The sequence below is a fragment of the Psammomys obesus genome, unplaced genomic scaffold (genome assembly GCF_907164565.1).
Source record: "Psammomys obesus unplaced genomic scaffold, mPsaObe1.curated_primary_1811, whole genome shotgun sequence".
In the NCBI taxonomy this organism is placed as follows: Eukaryota; Metazoa; Chordata; class Mammalia; order Rodentia; family Muridae; genus Psammomys; species Psammomys obesus.
Genome location: NW_026596079.1, coordinates 202,312 through 226,920, shown reverse-complemented (window position 1 = coordinate 226,920; position 24,609 = coordinate 202,312). Strand labels below are relative to the sequence as shown.

General features: G+C 43.4%; 1 protein-coding gene across 12 annotated transcripts in view; it reads right to left on the bottom strand.

Moving 5' to 3' along the window:
* The window catches only part of Rbfox2 (RNA binding fox-1 homolog 2), a 234,783-nt gene that overhangs the window by 46,908 nt on the left and 163,266 nt on the right, over nucleotides 1-24,609 (bottom strand). For all 12 annotated transcript variants that reach the window (XM_055626305.1, XM_055626310.1, XM_055626306.1 and 9 more), the window contains one exon: nucleotides 4,127-4,351. In XM_055626305.1, coding sequence (XP_055482280.1) covers nucleotides 4,127-4,351 — 225 coding nt within the window. The remainder of the gene's footprint in view (nucleotides 1-4,126; nucleotides 4,352-24,609) is intronic.

Here is a 24,609-nt window from a genome sequence, read left to right as displayed (position 1 = left end):
GGATGGGGATGGGGATGGGGATGGGGATGGGGATGGGGATGGGGATGAGTGGGATGTATGAGAATGAACAGAGAGAGAATAGGAACATTACCAGGCAGAAACAATAGTGTCCTTGCAAGTTCTACTGTGGGCAAACTACTCAGAACATACGTGCACACACTCTCTCTTAGAAAACAAACAAGACAGAGTCACTTACAGAGAGTTGAAAAGTGCAAAGGATGACCCAGATTCAAAACATGAGCAGTGAACAGAAACGGACCCAGGCCCAGATGCTGGATTGCACATGATGCCAACACAGCAAATACAAGTATAGATAAAGAATTAATGGAAAATATCACAACCAATAAGAAATCTGTATCTACAGCTATATAGATTAATAGTGGGAACAAATCAATTTACAAACAAGTCAATAAAGCAGCAAGATTTGAGGGAAACCCCCAATCCCCACTTCTTCCTAGACAGGATTTTTCTGTGTAGCCCTGACTGTCCTGGAACTTGCTATGTAGATCAGGCTGGCCTTGAACTCATCTGCCTGCCTCTGCCTCCTGAAAGTACTAGAACTAACGGTGTACACCACCACTGCCTAGCCTGAAACTAAGGAAGTTTTAAGAATGTCTTGAAATGAAAATAATAGCACAATCTACCTGCTTTTTTGACTTCTACTTGAAAGGATTTTTAAAGGGAAACTTGCAGCTTAAACACAGAAGGAAGAAACCCTGAAAATCAATTGCCTTAGCTTCTAACTTGAAAACTTAAAAAAGGGCTGGAGATATATGGCTCAGTGTGGACACTGGCTGCTCTTCCAGATGGCCTGGGTTAGAGTGCCAGCACCCACATGGCAACTCACAACCATATATAACTCCAGGCCTAGGGTATCTGAGGCTCCCTTCTGGCCTCTGAGGGGAATGCATACATGTGATACAGACATGTAGGAAGAGATCCAACAGATAAAATGTAAAGGAGGAGTCACACACAGGAGGGGACAAGATATTGAAGGTCAGAATGGGATGGTAAGCCTTGGGATTGGAGAGACAGCTCAGCTGGGTACGGTGCTTGCCTTGCTAGTGTGAGCATCTGAATTCAGTCCCTAGAACTGAAGTGAAAAAGCCAAGCATAACAGTAGATGCCTGTAATCCCAGCTTTGGAGAGGTCTGTTGGCCCACCTAAGTGGTGAGCTCCGCACCAAGGATAAAACAAGATGGGCAGCTCCCGAAGAAGCACGCCTGGGTTTGTTCTCTAGCCTCCACACACAGATATACACATGTATGGTATGTATGTGCACCGCGTGAACAAATTCCCACATCTTTACAGAAACAAATACAAGTCTTAATTTGTAGACTGACCAGAGGAGACATAAATTATCAAAGACGAGCCAGGCATGGAGGCACATGCCTTTAATCCCAGGATTTGGGAGACAGAGGCAGATGGATCTCTGTAAGTTCTCCAGGCCAGTTTGGTTTACATAGCAAGTTCCAAGCAAGCTAGGGCTACATAGAAAAATCCTGTCTTTAAAAAAAAAAAAGTATGTATGTGTGTGTGTGAGAGAGAGAGAGAGAGAGAGAGATTACTCCTGTAATCTCAGCACATGATAGGAAAAGATTCACTCATTAGACATTCCCATCCATCAGGGTGTACGCCACAAGACTCTGTCTTAAAAAAGAAAGTATTATTATAAACTCTAGAAAATAAATAGAGGTCATATGTTATGATAAGTTATGTAGCCCAAGCTGGCCTCAAATTACCTAGGCCCCCAGGAATGACCTTAAACATCTGACCCTCTTCCCCCACCCCTGAAGGCATGCACCACCATGCCTGCTTTCATGCAGTTCTGAGGAATCAAACCCAGGGCTTCGTGGGTGTAAGGCAAGTACTCATCAGCTGACTTATATGCCTCGTAGTTTTAGATTAATGAAATTATCGACTCAGAGGAAATAGTTCCCCCCCCCAAAAAAAAAAAAAACAGCCCAAAACCAAAACTACCAAAAAAATAGAAATGGAGACAGCAATTACAACACCATTAACTAGTCTAGAAATAGGGTTTGAAGTTGAAATACCATAAAAAGGCTCAGAAACATATTATTTTTTTCCTTTTTATTCCTTTGGTAGAAACAGCTGTCCTAGTAAGTCTGTGAATTCATTGCCATTTGAAAAGTAACTGGAACATGGCTGACACAGCAGCCTGTACATTCCATGTCCTGAACAAATGCTACAAGAAGCCTCTTGTTACCTCCCAGATCTAGACTCTTCCTTCAATACAAATGTCCATTAAAGTCCATTACTTACGGGTGTAAGAGTATGTGCCTACAGAGAAGTAACTGGAAAGATAGCTTGTTTGCAAGGTTATTTCCCTCCGATGGAGGTGCCTAATATCTATAAAAATAAAACGAATGCCTTCACACCACCTTCTGCCCACCTTCATACACTGCAGATTTTAGTTTCTGGAAGTGAATCTTATCCAGATGCTTGAAGTCTGAATAACGTGCCCCTCTACTAATCTGATACCAAGGAAAAATGAGATATAAACATGAGAAACAGCTCGATATAGACGACAGAACATTTTCACATTTGGAATCAAACCCTACAGATAATATGATGTGGTGATTATAGATATGTGAGACACGCATCTGTGGTTAGCTTGGGACCTCCCCCCCCCCCCCTTTTATTAAGCAGTAAGGGTGAGGTAAAAGGTGGTTTGGACCTAGGGACTAGAAAACCAAGTATACAGTTTGGACATTTTTCTAGTTGTGCTAAAAAATTATTTGTTAAAGAGTTAGGCAGAAACACACATAGCATAGAAAACAAAGTCATCATGGCTGCTATGTAGCCTAGACAGGAAACCATTGTAGAGAGCTCTTAAAAACTATGATACGGATGCTGAAGAGCTCTCTACAACCAGTGGCTTCTGGGGTTGGGGGGTGGGCAGTGTGCGCTCGGGGGTGGGCAGTGTGCGCGCACGCAGGCGGGGAAGGACTCAAGTTTTCTTTAAAGGTCTAGCCACTGGGGGTTTGACCATGCTCTAATGAGTATATGGGCAACACAAATTGAAATTGCTTTTTCTTTTCTTGGGGGGAGGGGACGGGGTCACAAGGGTGGGGATGGGGTCACAAGGGTGGGGGTGGGCCTGGGAGGACTGGAAGTAAGTGTGATCAGGGTGCATTATATGAAATCTCCAAATAATCAATAAAAATATTATGCTAAAAAAGAAAAGAAAGAAAACTGAAGCCGGGGTAGCTTGAGAGTGGAGTAATGCTGGCTTTGAATTCCCTTTGTAGCTCCAGGCCTTGAATTATGGCAATCCACCTGCCTCAGACTCCTGGGCTGTAAGGATACAAGCCTGTGCCACCAGGCCCATCAGAAATACTTGTAATGCTCCGTACAGCTTTTGAGGTAGGCACTATGACCTTCATTTCCTTCCATTTCAAGGCAAAGGAACATTAAATTACTTGCCTAAAATCATTCTTCTGGAGCCAGGCTATGGTTTAGACTCAAGTCACCTGAACCAACCCTAAACAAGTGGCAGAAGAGCTAAGCTCTGCCTAGGGAAGATGAAGAGAGCTGGGAAGATGAAGAGCGCTGTGGAACTGTGCTGCTTTACTCCGTGATGCCTAAGGGCAGAAAGGAAGGGTAAGGAGCCAGCGATGCCTGGTTTTTACATAATTGACTGGGTGACCTGGTGGTATAAGTATACAGAGAAGGCCTATAAAATGAGAAAAAGGGGTTTCAGGACTCAAACCCAGAACACTGCAACACCTGAAATGTGAACAAGAGGAGGAGGACCCATCAGAACATACATTGCTGAGTATGAAAACCAAGTCAAATGGCCTAGAGCGCTGGAGAACAGGGAGGAGGCAGTGTGAGGCAGATGCTGCGAGGCTGTGCAGGTGAGAACTGGGTGTTGAGGATACGTACACTGGAAGGTGCAGGAAGGCCGCTTTGGGGCAGGAGGTGAGGTTTAAATCAAAATTCCCCATTGTCTAGCCACAAGGCTTAGGGAAGAACAGCCAGTACGCGCCTGCTGTGCAACGGAATACAAAATGCTCACTAACTCAAAGGGCTTTCTTTCTGTCCTCTGAGAAAGGTGGAGACTTCACACATCCCTCTGGCTTGCAGCTCTTACTTCACATACCGTGAGAGATCCATTCTGGTTGCTGGGTGAATTGCTACTCTGCTCCCCGTGGGGCTGTGTACTCCCGTAGAGTGTCAGGTTATGTTCACTGGTCTGACCGGCATAGTCCTGAGTGTGGGGCACTCCGTATTCTGTGGGAATTCCGTTCTGTGGAGGTGGTGGGAACGGGATGGTGGTAAAAGGCTGAACCATTGCGTCAGGAGTTGTTGTTGGCTCCTGGTTACCCTAGAGTAAGCAACAAAAGAGAAAGAAGGGTGAGCAAATAAATCTTCATTATCAGATGACTTTCAAGGTGAAGTATGCAGGACTCTTAGCATGCTCTCTGTCAGATAACTCACCTTCAACAAAACAAAACAGACTGATTTGCTTCATTTTATATGTGAGTGTTTCCCTGTGGTACTCTTGTGAGAATTATGATACACGTAGGGGCAGAAGGACAACCTGATTCTATGTCTTCCCTTGATATGAGTCCTGGGATAGAACTCAAAGTTGGTGACAAGCACCTTTACCTGCTGAGCCATCTTGGCAGCCCAGAGTTTAACACCTGATCTTCTCTTCCAAATCATTTGGCGCTCTGCCTGTACCCGTAGCTGGCAGAACACACTACTTTCAGGCCTTTAGAGGACTGCCTGTCCTGGAGACTGCTGTTCAGCGGGCAAAACTTCAGATTCAGGGGGACTGACAGGTGAGCAGAGCCTAAGCACCGCCTTTCAGAAATCTGCAGGAAGGGTCCACCAAGAAACACACGAGGCTTAAAGATAGTTTCCAAGTTCAGATTAGTGGCCAAGGGACTTGTCTCTGGTTCTTCATGAACTCTAACCTCCATTCTCTGCCCCATCCCTGATGGGAATGAGACAGTGGTACACAAGTCCACAGTACAAATCATCCTACAGGCCCATTCCTGACAGCGCTGGCTCAGTCAACTGAATGAACACACCAACTAGTGGTGGGAGAGAGGGAGAAAGGTAATGTTTCTTGGGTACACTTGGAGTCTAAGCACAGCAGGCTGCAACCACAGTAGGGCCCTGTCTTCCATATGAGGGGTGCAATCCTCCACAGGAGGTCAGGAATACTTTTTACTTAGAGAGATGTGACTGACGGCAACACTTTTCAAAAAATTTTTGCTAAAAATGAAACAACTGTCTATATGCTAAGAGAATAGACTTGGGAAAAAGCTTTATGTTTTATAGCATTTGCTCTGCCAAATATATTATGGTTTTGTTTTTAGTAGAAATATGAAGTTACTTAACATTCTTAATAATGAAAAACAAAATAAGAATGTTTTCTAGTCAATTTTCAGTCCATTCTTAAGTTTAATGGAAGTACACTGGCTCCTACCCAACCTATCAGATTTGATATGATTACCTCTACTTAAATGAAATATTTGTATTATTTTCAAAATTTATGTGTGTATGCATGTATCTGTGTATATGCACACAGAAGCCAGAAGAGGGCTGGAGTTATGGGTGGTTGTGAGCTGTCTGTTGTGGGTGCTAGAAACTCAACTCAGATTCTCTGAAAGACCAATGTGCTACTTTCTATTGCTGGGACAAAACCAACCTAGAGGAGGAAAGAGGCCCTTGCACTTTACAGTTTGTCTACAAGGGAGGGAAGCAGTGTACTTGACTTAATCGAGTGAAGAAGACCACTTCAGTCACCAACCTTGGATTTCCACATGAATGTGCACACATATCCATTTGCACCCACAGGTATGTGTACCTAACTAACACACACCACACACACCACACACACACCACACACACCACACACACACCACACACACACACACGAAAAAACCAAGATAGATAAGAAATACAACCTAGAAGCAATTTAGTCTGTAGGGCTTAAGAAATGGCTCAGCAGTCAGGAGCACTGGCTGATCTTCCAGAGGTAAGAACCTAAAGGCAGGGGCTGCTGCAGAGGCCATGGAGAGCTGCTGCTTACTGGCCTGCTCCTCATGGCTTGCTCAGCCTGCTTTCTTACAGAAGGCAGGACCACCAGCCCAGGGGTGTCACCACCCACAGTGGGCTGGGCCCTCCCACACCGATCATTAATGAAGAAAATGGCCCACAGTCATGCTTCCAGGTCTGTCTGCTAGAGGCAATCGCTCAGTTGAGATTTCCTCTTCCCAGGTGACTCTAGTTTGTGTCAAGCTGACAGAGGCCAACCAGTACCAACTTTTTACTAAGAGTTATCTCTCTGGCCCCCACATGCTTTATATTCTAGGCTAAGCACCTGGAAAAGTGAATCATTATCATCATCTTTCTAGGAAGAAAGAGAAGGTATTTTTATTGTTGTCTTTCCATTCATTTTCCCGTTCGGTCATCCCGACTCCAATTTACAGATGTAATCTAAAAGAGCAGGCTACAAATCCTAAAGGCGCCCCACTCCCACAGTCTCTCCATCATAAAAATAAGTAAGCACGCAGAAGAATATCCCCCAAGTTTAACTAGGATACCAAAAATATTTTCCTTTTAGCATTTTTTAAATGTCACTTTTATTCCTGGGGATTTGCTTAGGTAGGCTCAGCTTTCAAACTTGGCCTGTCTTTCTAAACCCAATTAATAAACAGGACTGGGAAGATGGCTCAGTTTTTGGAGGACCTGGGGCCAGGGAGGCAGAAACCGGAGGAACGGTGGGGTTACTGGTCAGCCAGTCTTGCCAAATCGTGAGTCTCAGGTTACAGTTGAGATCCTGTCTCAAAACTAAGGCAGAAAGCAGCTGAAGAAGACACTGTGTGTCAACTTACAGCCTCCACAGGCACGCACATATACAGAAGGGCATGTATGTGTACACACCCACAGACACAGACATATATGCATGTGTGCGTCCTTGCACACATGTACACCAAAAAAGACATATGAAAAGCTCTCAGCTGGGAGCCTGAATAAAGAGGCCTATTAGTTAAATCCGTTGGTGAAGTGAATTTTGCCCGTGGCTATGACAAAAGAAGCAAAGCATTGTCTAATTGTTACCACAGAAAGATAAGGAAAGAGCTACAGATTTAAAGTCTGGAAGCAGGGCTGGGGAAACGGCTCAACCACCACTGAACCTGTCATGCAAGTGTGAGGGTCCAAGTTCAGAACCTCAGAACCCAGTAATGGTTGGTTGTCTTGGTGGCTGGCCTCTTACTCCGGGCTTGAGAGCAGATACGCATCCCTAGAGCATGCTGAATAGCTAGGCTGGTCCTGTCTGCAAGCACTGGGTTTGAGTGTAACCCCAGTTCAAAGGATTCAGTGGAGAGCAAGTGAGGAAGAGTCTTGACCTCCACATGCATTGTCACAGATAGGTGCACCCCTTCATACGAACATCCACACACCTACAAATGCACACACACACACACACATAAAGAGAGAAAATCTAGAATCAACTTAAAGAGTGGTTGTAAAGCCCAGGACCCAAATCTCCTCTAGAAGACCCAAGTTCAATGCCAAGCACCCACCAGGCAAGTCACACCTGTCTATAAATCCAGCCCCAGAGGCTCCAACACCTCTTCTTGCCTCCCAGGGGCACCAGGCACAAATGTGGTACACAGACACGTATACAGGCAAAACATCCATATGCATAAAACCATTTAAAAGTGGTTGACACAAAAATGATGAAGAAAATACAGAAGAATAAACCAGCTAATTACACATGGAAGACAAAACAATGGTAATGTGCTAGACTTACAGCAGAATCAATTTTGCTCTTAGCTACACATTTAAAGCTACTGCACCACTCTCAAACCTCTTAGTTATCTAAAATATTCTGTGTTAAAAAAAATCTAAAATTAGTCAAGTTACCTAATGTACTCTTTTTATTTTATTTATTTATTTTTTTATCTACCTGAAAAAGCTAGAGGGAGGGGCTGCAAGTACAGTTTCCTTGCTCATAACGAAGTTTCACATCCTGATACACACAGTAAAAGTGCTGATGTCTAATCCTAAAATATTTCTGGTAAAGCTTAGAAAAGAGTAATTCTAGCCAAAGATGTAAGCTGTAAGGTAACTTGCATAGCTTCAGAGGCATATCTAAACATGGCATCTCCATGAAACTCTTAATTTTTACATCTAGGTGAAAATCTGAGAGTTTTTATTTTTCTTTAATTTATGTTTTTGGCACTTGGTAAATAAATGGCTGCAATCCTTAAAAGACTCACAAAAATCAGACTAACCAATTATATAATAAAGAGCCTACTAACAGGAAAATCTACTACCACTGAAAAATTAATGGAATTGTTATTTAATTTCAATCAAGGATCTTTTCCTGCTGCAGTCTCAAGAGTTAGCAAGGACACTGACCCCACAGGTCAGGAACCAGTGTCTCCACTTCCACAAACCTGTACTTCACCTCTTTCCTGACAGCAGGTATGTCCATATTTTATTGGCCTTAATCCCCTACTCAGGAACTATGCTTATAAATCTAGTAGGAGTTGCTATCTCTTCCCAGCAAAGCAGCATTTGGTGGGATGTGATAGCGGGATGCAGGGGCTAACACTTCCTGTTATTCAGAGGCGCTGCTTTAGAGTGAAAAAGGGAGACTATCTCCCCAGAAAGCACCTGGCAGTGCTGTGCTTCTAGAAGAGTGTTGGTGAGAAGAAAGAAGAGGGAGACAGCAAAAGCACACTCCCTGCAAGCAGAGTACCAGCTTCTTCATGGCGTCGACACAGAGAACAAACACTATCTTTTCCATGAAATGCAAAGTTACTAAACTGTGGGCCTAATAGATCTTCAGGAACTAACAGACTGGACCTACGGAAGGTTGAGTGTGTTGCTTCCACGTGAAATGCTGAAGGCATCAGTTGGATCTCAGGCACTACTCAACAGTCAATACAATAAAAATAAAGAGGCCATATAGTATGTTTACTTCCAAGTTTAGAATAAAAATAAATGATAGAAGTTAGGGCACATTGCAGGCTTACCTCTAAATCAACTCTCTCTCTCTCTCTCTCTCTCTCTCTCTCTCTCTCTCTCTCACACACACACACACACACACACACACACATTGACTCAGAGAGAACTGACAATACAAACTTCTCCCCCAAGGCTGAGCTTTGCCATCTCACACATCAATAAATATTTAAACAGGAAAATAAATATTTCAAAATGAAGCTAACTGAACCAACCAACAGTCTAGTCTATTAGATTAAAGGCGACAAACTCAGCAGTCCCAGTGCCTCCCAACTCAGAAGCTTCCTTCCACTTCCCCTTGGAGCAGCACTCAGAGCCCCAGACATCCACGGATCATGCCTTCCATCAGCAACGAGACCTGCATCGAAGCTCCACTATCACCTGCTGCTTGCAGACAGGAGCCCCTCCTCCATCCCTTCCTGTGGGTTACAGGTCAAGTCTTGCCAACGTGACTAATGGCTTATGCAAGCTATAGATGTTCTCACTTTTTCAACCGAAATTTCCACTACGATTTAAATTAATTTACTTTTTTCTTCATGGATAATTAAGTTTACATCTTTCCTATGTTAAAACTGGGGTATTATTAGGAATAGTAACAATTCTGGTTCAAAATACAACACTGTGGCAGGCCTCAGAGGACCTTCAGAATTATAAAAGAACTTCATTTCATGGGTGGTGCGCTACCGTAGTCCATTGCTTCACAATGAGGAAACAAGTTAGAAGATACACATACAGTAACTGGGAAAATCTTCCTGATTACTTTCCTAGAACAAAACGGCATTGTGTCTACAATCACAATTCTATTCTGGTTTGAACATTCTCTAACTATTTTACAAGTCAAGTCCCTAAGTTGACCAGAAATGAACTACACACTTCTTCATTCTAAGTTCTTCCCTGCATGAGGGGCCAATGGACACACAGTAACATTTCTTTAGAGAATTCCTACTTAATCCTGTACATCTGTAAGAAAGATAGACAACTTCTGTTCCCACCAGCTCAGGAAGAAGGGAGTTACCAGCTCTACTAAAGCAGATAGCTGAGGGCCCTGAGAGTTGTTATTGTACTATGCAGAATGAAATGAACAGTGTGAGGGCTGGGAATGCACAGGGAGTTTTAAGCCAGCCTGGGCTACATGGGACTCTGTATCAAAAATAGAGGAGTAAAGACATGAGTGTTTAAGAGTACATACTGGGGCTGGAGAGCTAGCTCAGTGGTTAAGAGCACTGTCTGTTCTTCCAAAGGTCCTGAGTTCAATTCCCAGCAACCACATGGTGGCTCACAACCATCTATAATGTGAACTGATTCCCTCTTCTGGCAGATGTAAATGCAGACAGAACACTCATATACATAAAATAAATAAGTCTTCTTTAAAAAAAAAAAAAAAAGAGTACACACTGCTCTTACAGAGGACTTGAGTCCAGTTCTCGGCAACTATACTGGGAAGCTTGTAACTTCAATTGTTAGGGACCAGATGCCCTCTTCTAGATTCCATGGGCAACACACACACACACACACTCTCTCTCTCTCTCTCTCACATACACAGAGACTTAAATTTTTTAAAAATAAATATTAAAAAATTTTAAACATTAACCTGATTCATTTCTAAGAAGCTACCAAAATGACTCTTTGAAAATAAAGCTAGTTGCGCTCTGGAATACTCTGCAGTCAGCTCATTCTGGCCTCTGTCATGATAGGCACAGTTTCTGCTATGGTCAATCACTGGTGAGTGATTAGCCACAAAGCCCTTAGCCTTGTGGTGTTTACTTTTTAGAAGAGACAGAAAAATAACTGAAAACAAGCAAAGCAATAATCAGATGAACTACTGGAAGGCAGGTGATAGGGAAAGTGACACCCGGTCAGGTCTCTTCGGAAATAAAGGCAGCAAGACGGCAGTTTGGAAGGAAAAAGACCACAGACAAGGGAAACACAGTGCAGAGGTCCATAGCTGGAGACTCAGAGGCATGTGACGAGACTGGAAGAGAGAGGCAAGGCACAGTGAGGTGATGAAGTGAGGAGGGTGGTGGTGGGAACAGACTGACAGCTGGGAGGGAGCTGGTAAAGCTGCAGCTGGTCCCAGCATTCCAGCTGCTGTGCTCTAAGACACGCTCAAGCACACAAGTGGTGTGGAGCGGCTAGGTTGTATGTGGTTCCCTCAGCAATGGCAGGAGCAGGCAGACACATTCCAAATTCTGCCCATGTCTGGAACCCTGAAAAGCCATCTCATCCTGTATTGTCCCTTACCCCCAATTTCTTACACCAATTATTCTGTCCACTTCTCCTGATCTGGCTAATTCACACATAGTGTTTAATAAGTGGTTCAAGCACTTACTTCTTTCTGGGCTCTTACTCACCCCAAACAGAACCCTTCTTCCTATCTCTCCCTGATATTTACCTTTCCTGGCCTTGTACCCTACTGTAATTACTTGTTTGCTGATCCACTGACCTATGGATTTTTCACAGAGCAGGAACTCCTAACCAGGTAAACACCCAGTTCCAAGTCTTCTTCCTAGGTCCTGTGACTACTTAAAAACCTTTCAACTCTCCGTGGGTATTTTTTTAGACATAAAAAAAGTTACAATCTTGTGTATATAAACTTTTCCTATTTTGAAAAATATTCAAAGTGATTACTGAATACATTCTAGAACAAAACCTAGCACAAGAAACAGGAGACTGCAGGAAGGTACAGCAAGAAACTCAGACTAAAGGCTTCTACTGCAGAAAGATCCTTGAGAGCTAGAAATAAGTTGGCAATTCATTTTTTCCTTTTCAGCTTTATTTTTGGGGCTGGACAGATGGCTCAATGGTTTAAAAGCATTTCTTGTTTGTCAGAGGACCTGACTTTGGTTGCTACCATCTACAATGAATAGTTCACAATTGTTTCTAACACCAGATCTAGGATCTGATCCCCTCTTCTGGCTCCTGCACAACACAGACACAGGCACATACACATAAATAAAAAGCAAAACCCCTCAACCCTTTTTATTTTGATTAAATGTGCCCATGCAGGTGACAGCAAACCAAACAGTTCAGAGACTGTGAAGGAAGTCACTGTATTTTCGGTCTTTATACCCTGGGAGGTAGAAACATCCATTTTCCTATCCTTCCTCTACACAGCCTTTTCTGAAGTATGCTGTTAGTCTCAAACCCTCTGCACTTTTTAACTCGTCTTTGACACCCAGTTGCTAGTGCATGATCTTCGAAACCTACAAGGTTTCCTAAAGTTCTCTTCTGTTCCCAGGGTTATTTGTTTCCCTTCCGGTCAGGGTTTCTTTTTGTCCCTATGGCTCTTGACGCTTCAAGTTCTTCTAGGACTACCAAGATCTTCATGCTCCAGTGACCCGGGTAGAAAAACCTGGTTACCCGATGTGGTTCCCTCTACTTATCTGTTTTCTGATGAGATCTCTCTGTCATTAAAATTCAAACTGGGAAATCACAGAATGTGACAGGGATAGGAGGGCACTACAGGCTTCCTGTTAGTGTGGAATGTCATCTCTCCATCTACCAAGTATCACAGTGACAAATTAAGTTTCCACAGCTGAAGAGATGGCTCAACTGTTAAAGGCAAATACTGTTCTTGAAGAGGATCTGAGTTTCTGTGTTGGGCTGTAACTCCAATTCTAAGGGGATCTGATACTCTAGACCCTCCGTGGGTACTCTACATACCCAACCCTAACCCCCTGTGAGAAGTACATATATGCATAATTAATACGAATAAAAATAAAGAATTAAGGAGTTGGAGAGATCATTTAGCAGAACAGAGTACTTGTTGCTCTTCCAGGGGTTCCGGGTTTGATTTACAACATTCCTATGACTGTTCACAATTATCTGTAACTTCAGGGGACCCAATACCCTTTTCCGGTCCCTGTGGGCACTGCACAAGTAGTGCACAGACATACATGCAGGCAAAACACCTACCCATACACATAAAAATAAAACTGGGTGTTGTGGAACATGCCTGCAATCCCAGCATTCAGGCAGACAGGTTGCTGGAGATCCAGGACGGTCAAGGCTACATAGTAAAACATGGTCTCAAAACAAAGAAAACAAAACCAAACCACCTATAAACAACAACAACAACAATAAAAAGCATAATTAGAATTTCCCAAATGTGTTGATCAGGTTCTTTGGAGAGAAGCAATTGTTGGTTCACCTTCCATGCCAAAGGAAAGGGGCAGCATAGTGGGTCAAGTGGCCTGGGCAGGACCAAGCACCTAGCTGCCCATATAAACAGAGGTCTAGGCTGCTTTCCAGATCCACTTTGTGCCGAGTGCACTATCTTCACCAAAGCAGCCTTACATGTCTGCTGCCAGGCTTTAGCTCCTTCTCCTTTTTACATTTCATTTCCACCCCAGAACTTGTAGCCCTTGTTATCAGCTCTGCAACTCCCCACTTTCTTCTGCCGATTTAAACCTTTTCATACTTCGAGATTGCTAGTGGATCTTACGAGGGATGGGAGACATCGGAAAGCATCCTAACCCAGAAGACTCATTTTATGTAAGACAGTCACAATTTTAAATAAGCTCTCAATTCTAGCCTCCCTGGAGAAAGGCTGGCTATCAATGACACTGAGAGGCCCCCTAAAAACAAATCAGAGCTTCAGGGGAAAAGGATTGCTTGTTACAAGTCCTGAGACAGCCCTTTTACTTCAGCTTCAGGAAATTAGGCACCTGAGCCAGGGAGATGGCTAGTGGAGAAAAGTACTTGTACAAGTGAGTTCAGATCAGCTACAGGAATCCAGAAGCAGTGACGTGTGCCTGTGATCCTAGCATTTCTACAATGCCATGGAAGGTAGAGATGGGAATCCTCTGGAAGCTGGTGAGCCAGCTGGCCTGGGATAGACGCCTAGCCAAGTGGCAAACATCACGAAAGACCCTGCCTCAGACAAGGCAGGCAATGAGCACTGAAGCTGCCTTCTGACAAACACAAACATGCACACTCATTGGTGTGTATACACAAATAACATCCCCCAAATACATCTATAGTTCTAAGATGAAATTAGGTTCAGTGAGCCTGTGGAAAACAAAGCAGCTCAGAGGAATATCGGAGTCAAGGGCATGGTGAGCTTTACAGGGAAAATGCCCCAAGACAACATACTGGCAGTTATTCTAAACCTTGACAGAGATTTGCAAATGTCTAACCACTCTCAGAAAACAAACAAAAATCAAGTATTTACCGATTAGAAAGCCTCCTCCTTAATGAATGCAACAGTGGCTTAGACAAGAATGCAGTCCAAAGAGGAAAATTATTTCCATTGCCTCACTGATCTAACACACGGATCCGTAAGGCATGAAACAGACTCTGATTCTTCAGTCAGAACAGCCATGGAATATAAACCAGTGATTGCAAGATTTTATCTTTGTTCACGAGACAAATCAGAGGAGAAACCCACCAGTAGGCTGCTCTCCCTGATCAGGCTGGCCTATCTTTAAGGAAAGGAAGCTATAAGGACCAGAAAGGAGGTACACTGAAACCAGGCAGGGATCCACTGCATCTAAGATGTAAAACACACCAGACTTTTTTCTACATTTCCTATAAAAAAATGAAGTCAACGCTCAATTTTGAAAGGTGCTGGTGGTGTGTGCACTATCTATTTCTTCTCCTTACCTGAATTTCATCACCTATGTCAAAATTATACAGTTAATACTCAAAAATAAAAATTCAGGTTGGAGCTGCAGGCCACTAGGTGGAATACTGGCCTAGCATGTGCAAGGCTCTGGGTTTGAATCATCCACGTATCACTGAAAAAAAGAACTGCATATAAATTATTTTTAGCAAAGAATGACAGCAAGGAATGGAGGAGTGATGGTCAGTGGTTTCGAGAACTGGCACCCTTTCTGGAGGACTAAGGTTCAGTTCCCAGCATTCCTGGCTTAGAGCCATCTTTAACTCTAGTTCTAGGGGATGAACAGGCATTGCACAAGCAATGTTCAGATATATGTGCAGACAAAACAGTCATACACATACAATAAAGCACATGAAACTGAGGGGGGAACAAACAACAACCCAGCACACAAGTCTGACTCACGTCTCTCGTTCAGAAAGGAGGCGCAAAAAGCACCTGCCACCTGGACCACCACGGGCCAACCCTGTGTTAGGCAGCAGGACACACACAAGGGAACGAGTTCTGGCTTCAGTACTGCCATTAACATGTGCCCAAGCAACCCACAGCCTATCTGGAGTATATACTCTGATTTCTAACTTGGGATTTAACAGTCTGTAGTTCCGTGATAAGCGGCTTCACTCAGGGAAAAGAATCAAGTTCCTAGAAAAGGAAAAAATGCATTTGGTATATTACCATGTAAAAGTAACTGTTTTCTTCTGTAACAGAGTCAGCAAAATGTTATTAAACAGTTTATTTGTTCTTCAGCTCAAATAGCTACAAGCTATTGCAGAGAGCCAATAAAGTCAGTCCTTCGTATCTGCAAGCACATCTATTCCCAATATGTAGAAAAAGATGAGTCATTACTAAAGATACACAGGCCTTTCCCTTGTTGTTATTCTCCAAAGATTCAAGGAGAGCAACCGTTTGAAGCATTTACCCTGCTTCAGGGGTTATAACCCAGGGCTGTTTGATGGTGGAACCAACTCTTTGGAGGCAGCTGGGTGGCTGAGCATTCTTAGTCTCTCTAGCATCTTGTGCAGTGCTCCCCACATGAATGACTACACCCTTAGACTCTCAATCACTGTGCTTATACAAAATGTTAAATAGTTAAAACGAGGACTTCACCACTTATCCTAGAAGAACTTAAGGCTTTCAGAAAAGTAACACATTTCTCAAAGTGTTGGATAAAATGGCTCAAAAAAATTTAGTAAGAGGGAAAAAAAAAAAAACCTTCTACTAAGTAAAACTTAAATATCAAAACCTAGATTATTGTTTTGAGAAAGAGTCTCACATAGCCTAGGCTAGCCTTCAATAGTCCATATAAACCAGGGATGACACCGAGTTCCTGATTCTCCTGCCTCCATTTGCCAGGTGCTGAGATTACAGGTATACACACAATACTGTTTTTTTATGTGCACTGGGGATCAAACTCAGGGACATCAGGCACACTAGGCAAGTGCTCTACTGACGGAGCCCCAGCCCAGCCCATGCTCTATATTCTGTATATTCTCTACAGTTGACATAATGTGGGACCATGGTGGAAGGAGGAGGGTAGCAAGATACTGGAAAGATAAATCTAGGTTAAAATCCAGACTGTGATCTTGGATGAGTCATTCAGTCCTCAGTGCTTCAAGTTTTTCATCTGTAAAATGGAAAAAGGGACCACTGCCATTAATGTACATGTAAGCACTGAGATCAGGTGTACAAAACTCTTTGCTTTTGGCTTTAAAAAACAAAATAAGAAAACAGGCAGTAGAGACATTAATCACCATTACTGTGATAGAAGAAAAAAGACCACACAGTCCAAAATGTAAGTCAGTTGCTGAATTAGAATCTTAAAATTCTGTGTTCTTTTTCCCATAAACACTGACATTAATAGAAACACAAGGGAAGGGGAGCATTGTCCTTTACTAAAGACATAAAATGCAGTTACAGTAATTAATCAGTGTTCCCTTGGACTACTGCTGTGTGTGCATTTTAGGTGTTCTCTCTTAATGCTCCTTGAAACTGCTGTTCAACTGGTTTTCATGCACCAGCAAAGAACACATTAAATAAGACACTACTTTATTTTTATTTAAAAATCTCTCTTTTGATTCCAGTCTTGTTACCTCAGCCTCAAAACAGAGTCAGATACAAAAACAAGAACACTCAAAGGACTATACAGTAGGCAAAGAAGAGCAATGGTCCCTCAGATAGGGCAGCAGAAAGGGGGGCCGTACAGCTGCCTTGTTGCTGCCTGGAGAAGAGAGGGGCGCTTAGATGGAGCTGGTGGTCTCCAGGAAGTCAGCAAAGGACAAGAGGTTTGAAGGCAGGCCAACTAGAGATCACTGTGGGAGTCCTGGGGAAGCTAAAGCACTCCAGAGACTCAAAGGAGCACACGTCCCAACCACCTGAAAGAAACCCAGAAACCCAGGGCCTAGGAACCTGCCTGAGGTGTCAGGGAAAGGATCTGCTCTTGGTCAGAACAGAAGACCCGATGTATCAGTTAGGAACTCTTGTTTTGCTCTGTAGCAGAGACAATCTGCCAGAGACTCGACGACACAGCTCTGGTCATATCTAACAACACTTTAAACAAGACCACGAGGGCCATGTGACTTCTAAGAAACTTAGCTGTGTGACGCTCAATACAGCTGGAAGATTTATAAGATTAAGACCACCACCACCCATAAGATACATTCACTATGTCTGGAATCCAACTAGTTCACAGGCATGCAAAGAAGCAGGAAAATACAAAGCTGTCGCACTGAGAACAGATCTAGAACCAACACACACCCAGAGTGAGCAGCAAAGGGAGCTAAGGTACCCGCATTCCCTGTGTTTGAGATGTGAAGAGAAAACACAGCGCCTTAAGGTGAGGTGAGAGGCACAAGCAAGATCTATGTCAAAATTCTAGATTTAGAAACTTGATTGGACAAGTGGCAATTAAGCTCTGCACAACAAGATCAGTGTGCATGATGATATCATAGTAAGAACTGTAAGGTAAACATAACGGGGTAAACACATGCACCCCGCCCCAGAACAGTGAGTCCTGAAAATAACGTGAATTGATCTGAAACACAGCTAGTTTGGCAGCTTTTCAAAAACAGCAGACAACGGCTCTAACTCTAAGGCACCTCGAGTGGTGGGAAAGTGAGGGAGACAGTGGTGCAGCATGCCACATTTACACCCTTACCCTGAGCTGCCATCTTTCAGGCTTCTTTCATGCCTTTCCCTTCCTTCTTTGCCAGACTCTTCTTCCCTCCTTGCTGACTTCTGGGAGGTTGAATAGCCTATGGCAGTGAATCAGGCTACCCTTGCATATTCTCCACCTTCTACTGAACATCTACAAGTTCTGTGTCTCCCGTAGAACAGCACATCCACCTATCTTCTAGCTAAGCAAAGCATCAAGACACATAGCTGAAGCAGACCTGGTGATGAACACTGGTGACTTAGCCCCGATCCGAAGGAGTCTGGCATGACAGAAGAATCAGACGATATACTCCAGCTATAGAAGTCAGAAGAGTGCTTCACCGGAGAGGTACACAGAGGCCAGTGAAACACAGACAGGCAAAGCTCTGATAGGCAAGCTTTCTAGACTAGGGAGACTTACAGTGACTCTTGAATGACAAAAAACAAAACCGAAGGGAGAGAAACATTCTGATTTAAAATAATGATATATGAAAAATAATAAGAAAATACTGACTCTATGGCTAAAAAAATTTCATGTGGGGGTAAAGGCTCTTTAAAAATTATTTATTTATTTTATGTATATGAGTGCTCTATCTGCACGTACACCTGCATGCCAGAGAGTGCAACAGATCACATTATAGATGGTTGCAAGCCACCACACGTTTGCTGGGGATTGAAGTCTGGACTTGTGGAAGAGTAGCCAGTGCTCTTAATGGCTAAGCCATCTCTCCAGCATGGTCAAGGGGTTTCTTTTCTCTTAAAGATTATGATTTTAAGGGGAGGTGGGACTCACAGTAAAATTACATCTCTCCCTATTCCTCTTTCCAAACCTTCTCATATACTCTTTCCCATTTTCTTTTAAATTCATGGCCTCCTTTTCCACTAGTTGTTATTGCATGCATATACATTCCTAAATATAATCTACTCAGTCTATATAATGTTACTTGCAAGTATGTTTTCAGGGCTGAGCATTTGGAATAATCAATTGGTGTGCTCTTCCCTGGGGAAGACCTCACACGGCTATAGTTCTTTGTGTAGGGTTGAGGCATTGAAAATGTCTTCCTGTTCACTTTGGCAGGTCCACTGGTGTCACCCTTGTTCCGCTCACGTTTGGGCGGTCATGTTGGTGAGGCTTTAAAGGGTTTCTTTAAAAGAGAGATACACAGTGGCCTGTCAAACTGCTCAGAACTATATCATGACAATCAACCTACACAGGAAAACCTAATCCAAGCTACAAACATAGCAAAGACCTGTATCCCTCAAAGGTCAGCGAGTTACGGCTGTGGTCGAAAGCCTGCCCACCCACCTAGTTTCAGAGCAAACCAAGTGTGGTGCTTTGAATGAGAATGGCCCCCATGGCTCATACATTTGAATACCTGCTTCCCAATTGATGGACCTATCTGAGAAGGGTATGGAGGTGTGACCTTATTGGAAGAGGGTGGATTCTTGGTCAGCTCTCTCTACCTCATGCTTGTATCTCAAGATGTGAGCTCTCAGGCACTGTTTCAGCACCAGGCCTATCTGCCTGCATGATGCCAAGCTTTTTGCCAGGATGGTCATAAATTCTGACCCTTTAAAACTATAAGCTCCAAACAAATGCTTTCTTTTATAAGTTGCCGTATTATGGTATCTCAGTACATCAGAAAAGTAACTAAGACACCAAGCAAAGGAATAACGCTTTGCAACATGAGAATGACATGAAATTAAAATTTTATTGTTCACAAAGAATCATAGAATACACACGTTCATTCAAGTATTGTCTCTGGCTTCCTCAGGGCTACAGCAACAGAGCTGAACAGAGGAAACACAGAGAGAGGTCTGTAAAGCAAAAAGTGCTTATCACACATTCCATATCAAGTTTGTAAATTGTATACATATATCAGTACAAGGTATGTGTGTAAAATGTAGTTGTTTTAATGATACTCTTTATTGGTGGTACTTAAGAACAAGAATACTGGACATAAACTTTTTGGGTTTACTCAAATTCCTGTGTTGCCAGACTCAGTGAGTTAAATTAGGTAAGGTGCTGAGAATGGTGTCTGATAATACTATCATATAGCTGCATGAAGGATTAGCTGCTATGATTTCTGTTCCAGACAACAGGAAGGGAAGACTACTTGTGAGGTTCCTGACCTCACGGAGCTTAGGGGATGAGGAGAGAGAGACAATGATCTGTGTTAAGACCATGGCAAAAGGATGAAAAGGGTGGCGAGCAAGAGCAGGCAGAGAGTGCCAGCTTTGATGGACAGTCAAGGGCACTCTCCGTGGAATAGCTGGTGGAGAGTGCAGAAGCACTGTGGCCAAGGAGGGAAGACCACAGCAAGGAAGTGAGCAAAGGCTTGGCAGGAAAGCACAAGGTGTCAAGAAAGCAGTGAGGGGCAGTGCCATCAGGTGGGATCTGGGTGACAGAGATGACGCTGGACAAACAGGTTCCAGATTGTTTAGGGCCTTGGGAGATTGGAATGGACAAATAATTTTTTGTTGTTGTTTTGGTCTGGTCTGGTTTTGTTTTTCCAAGTCAGGGTTTCTCTGTGTAGCCTTCGCTATCATGGACTCACTTTGTAGACCAGGCTGGCCTCAAACTCACAGAGATCCGCCTGCCTCTGCCTCCCCGAGTGCTAGGATTACAGCAGTCTGCCATTGCATCTTGGTGGGACACATGATTTTACTTGGGAGTCTGAAAGGTTTAAGCTCAAAAGTGACAAAGATCAGACTTTAGGTGAGTGACGTCACCCCAGGCAGTGTCCCCTAAGAAACTATGTGACTCCAAGGTTTCCTGAATTTAATCATTCTAAGGTAACAGAGAAACACTTACTGGTCTGGAAATGGAATGATGCACTGCAGAGGAAGGCTGCAGCATCTGCCTGTCTGGAAGAGGCTAAGCACCTGAGCTCAAGAATGAACGTGCTGCCATCTGAACAGCAGAGTTTTCCCATAGGAAGCATTGTGACTGTGACTGGCAGAATCCATGTACAACCTGTGTGGTGGAAGGTGCAATGAGAGAACCGACTGAGGCTTTAGGATGTCAGGGGACAGCGAGAGAGGCCTTGTGGCTCTAGAATCAAGCATGTGCAGCAGTAGATCCCTGCGACCGGGGTTAGTGGAAGGAGACTGGGACCTGACTAACAGCCTCAACATCACAAATAGGTTTTTTTCCATGAGACCACCTAAAGAATTACATCAGGAGATGTTAAAAGCTGAACCACAAGTCAGAAAGAGATGAGACTGTTCCTGATAGCCATCTGTACAGATGTGACTTTGCAATTTTTTTCAGGGAAGAATAAAACCACTGAGGGATGAGGGCTGTCATTACCTCTCAGCATAAAGCTGTCTTCTAGCAATGCAAGCTTCAACAGGAAGCTGCCAGACAGCAACCTTTCCCAGCCTCAACTGCCAGACTGAGCAGTACAAGGGAAAACAAAAGTGAGAAGGGACAAAAGAAAAAAGGAGGTATGGGATGGAGGCGAACACGTTGACAGCATTACAAATGCTTGAAAATGTAAAATCCCCAATTATGGGATTCTGGGTATCTTCCAGGAAAGATAAATAATTTTTATAATAGTGATAATTTTAAATAGTCAGTCTTGGTCTCAGTAAGGAAATGGTTAAAACTGAAGATATGGACCGCTGTAGCGGAATTCAGAAAGGAACAAAATCACTGGAAAAAATAAAAGACTTTTTTTTTTTTCATTGTAAAGGATCATAAATTTAGCCTCCAACTCACATCCCTGCCTATCCCCAAACTTCCCCAGAATCCTGCACAGCCATAGAAAGTGGAAAGTGTGCCAAAACAAACAGTGTGGGCTCCACTCTGGGGGGCGGGGTGAGGAGAGATGAGGCTGTGTAGAAAGGAGCGCAACTGGCTGGCAAGAGAATGCAATCACTTCAGACCAAGGCCACAAAATGGAGACTCAATGAAGGGCAGCACTCCCAGATTCACAGAAATGAGATGTGCTTAGCAAATTCATAGACCAGATTCCCAAACCCAGTGCACTTCAGGAAGCACACATGGAAAAAGGAGGGGAACTGAAACAAGGCAAACATACCTGCTATCTTACATGTCTTTAATTAAAGCATTACCCCCCCCCCCCATTCCTCTCCTTCCAGCTACCCGGGAACCAAGAGGGCACAGCTCAGGTGGAAGACTCCAGCCTTCCAGCTACAAAGGGGGAGATAGCAGACAATGGAGCTGGTGATTCATTACAAAAGAATACACTCCAGAGCGCCTGCTGCCTGCTGCCACTCGGGCTCACAGACTATTTAAAGGAACAGCAACCTCCTTCCCAACCTCCCCTATTCCTAACACCTTCTCTCCTACTTCTGATGGAAAACAGATTTTGAAGAAAATGCCAGCAAAGCACTGAACTGTCCAAGAAAGGGAGGGCCCTGGACGCCCGATGTTCCATAGAAGCTGGCAAGAGTCAAACATCTGCTTTCAGGTTGTACTGTGATCTTCCCTCTTTGCCTAATATACTCCCCTTCAACAAGAAACAGGAACAGCGCATGTGTCTTGCTAAACGTTTTTTAAACTATTAGGTAAAGTAATTTTCAACTCTGTTTTCCTAGTTTACATGTATTATCAGAACAACTGTTCTTCCCTTTATCCCACTGTGCTTATCTGTAGACAGGACAAGTACTATCTTTTGGAATATGAACCAAGTTAAAGAGACTTCAGTGAAAAACTTCTGTAACGTGAACATGAACAAGAGATAAAAGGCACGATTTAAAGTGTCACATGAGCACACCTGGCTACCACTGTATGAAAATTTTGTCACTGAAACTATTTTATTCAAAATCCACATTCTCTTTGCTGTTAGTGGTAAGGCAGTTTGCTAATACAACAAAAAGGCCATACAAAACTGGAGTATATGTAACAACAAAGCCGGGACTGTACACAAACCAGTCTTATAACAAATAATGAAGATGACTTCTCCCACCCGGTGATGGGTGAAGGTCAGGGAGGAGAGTCTAGGGCAAAGACACAGTGAATCAGGGTGTGAAGTGAGCAAACATCGGAGCCAGGACACTAAGTATGGTAACAAGCCATTTTAACTCTGACAGTCACCCCTGACCAGTTCAGACACTTTATACTGAAAATGCTTATGTGATAGGGCTAGTGTTTGGATTTGACGCCTAGCTTAAAACACACAAACCTATACAACAAAGCAGAAAACAAAACAAAACAAAACAAAAAAACACCAGGGGCCAGAGCAAAGATTTGGCCCCACTTTACTTCCTTTGATTTTGTTTTCTAGATTACAAACAACCTTCTCCATTACTTTCAGGAAACTGAATCCCACAGATCTGACTGTCACATTTCTGAATTTCACAGATCTGACTTTTCAGTTGTATGAATTCAACATGAGAAAATGAGTTTTCTTTCCTTCAGCACATCTGATAAAGCACAAAGATTAAATTTATTAGAATCCTTAACCACTAAAAAACAAAATAAAAGTCTTTTTCCAGGTCCCACTTACTTCTTTGACCTCATTCCTCAAATGACACTCTTCATACACCTGCCGATTAGGAGTACCATATGGAACACAAACAAGCATGCCTGTTCTAACTTGTCACACACATTCTAAAGCTAAGGGGCAACGCTCCACGAGGCCACACAAGTCTGATTTTAACAGTTTCTGTTTATTTGACTCCTTCACTGATTTTAAAATCTGTGTGACACCGCAGTGTTAAAAGCCTTCTGTGAGAGCTGCCTTCTCAATGAAGACCCAACGTGGACCCAAGGTGAAGGGCGCAGCACCACACTGGCATCACAGAGAATCAAGACCTAGGTTTTCTTTATGAAGACTTTGACAAAACAAAATTATATTTCAAAACCATTAATTAGATTCTACAAAAATGTAAGAAATAATACAAAAAAATCAACAGTTTTCCACTTTCCACACGAGGAATTTCTTGACAATTCCCCAAGTTAGATTTGGAAGGATTTATTTTTTGAAATTTCCCTCTGCTCTGGGTCAGGATGGACTGATTCATCTCCACAGGTTTCCCTCCTTCCAAACAGCACTGCAGGGCATTATATAACATTTAACTAAACGGGGCTCCAGCACCGAAGGCGATGCCTCTATCCGATAGCTTGCTGCCTCTCGCCCTCCGGTGGTGACTCAAAGAGGAAAAGAGGGGAGAGAATACAAAAAAGGGGCAACCTCCTTAAAAGGAAAGCACTGTCCAGCGAGGGAAGCCTGGGGCGACCTCATCCCAAGTCCGAGACTAAAGGGTCTGAAAGTCCCATCATAGAAATGATATCCTGATAAGTCACAGCCTCACCACTTTCTCCCGAGCCACACATCAAAAGGAGGAGGGGTGGGGGTGGAGGTGCTTACAGCAGGGTGGCACCTAAACAGCCCTACCAGGGATAGGAGCAGCATTCACCTTTCCATCTGTCGGGAATGACTTGCTAAAATGCAGTGCAGACACTGCTTAACAGAACCAGAGAGGCAGAGAGAAGGGGGTGGGGAGAGGAGACAGACGAAGATCTTCCATTTCATATTCCATCTCCTTCAAACGTCTTCTAAAGCAGGCAATTGTCACTTATACGTACACATTTATTTTGTCAGGAAAAGCAGTACCTGCCTGTGCTACACAAGATGCTCCGTGGGTTCCTATGGAAAACATCCTTTGGCAATGACAAAGCCACGGAAATGAAACATTCTTTCCTAGCCTTCATTTTTGATAATCCGTTTAGAAAGAAGGCAGCAAACTGCAATTCCACAGGCAAGCTTGAGAAACCCCAGTGAATCAGCTTTCCCAGGAACACAAATTCTTCTGCGATTCTTAAAAGGAAGTCACTCGCTCTCCCCTTT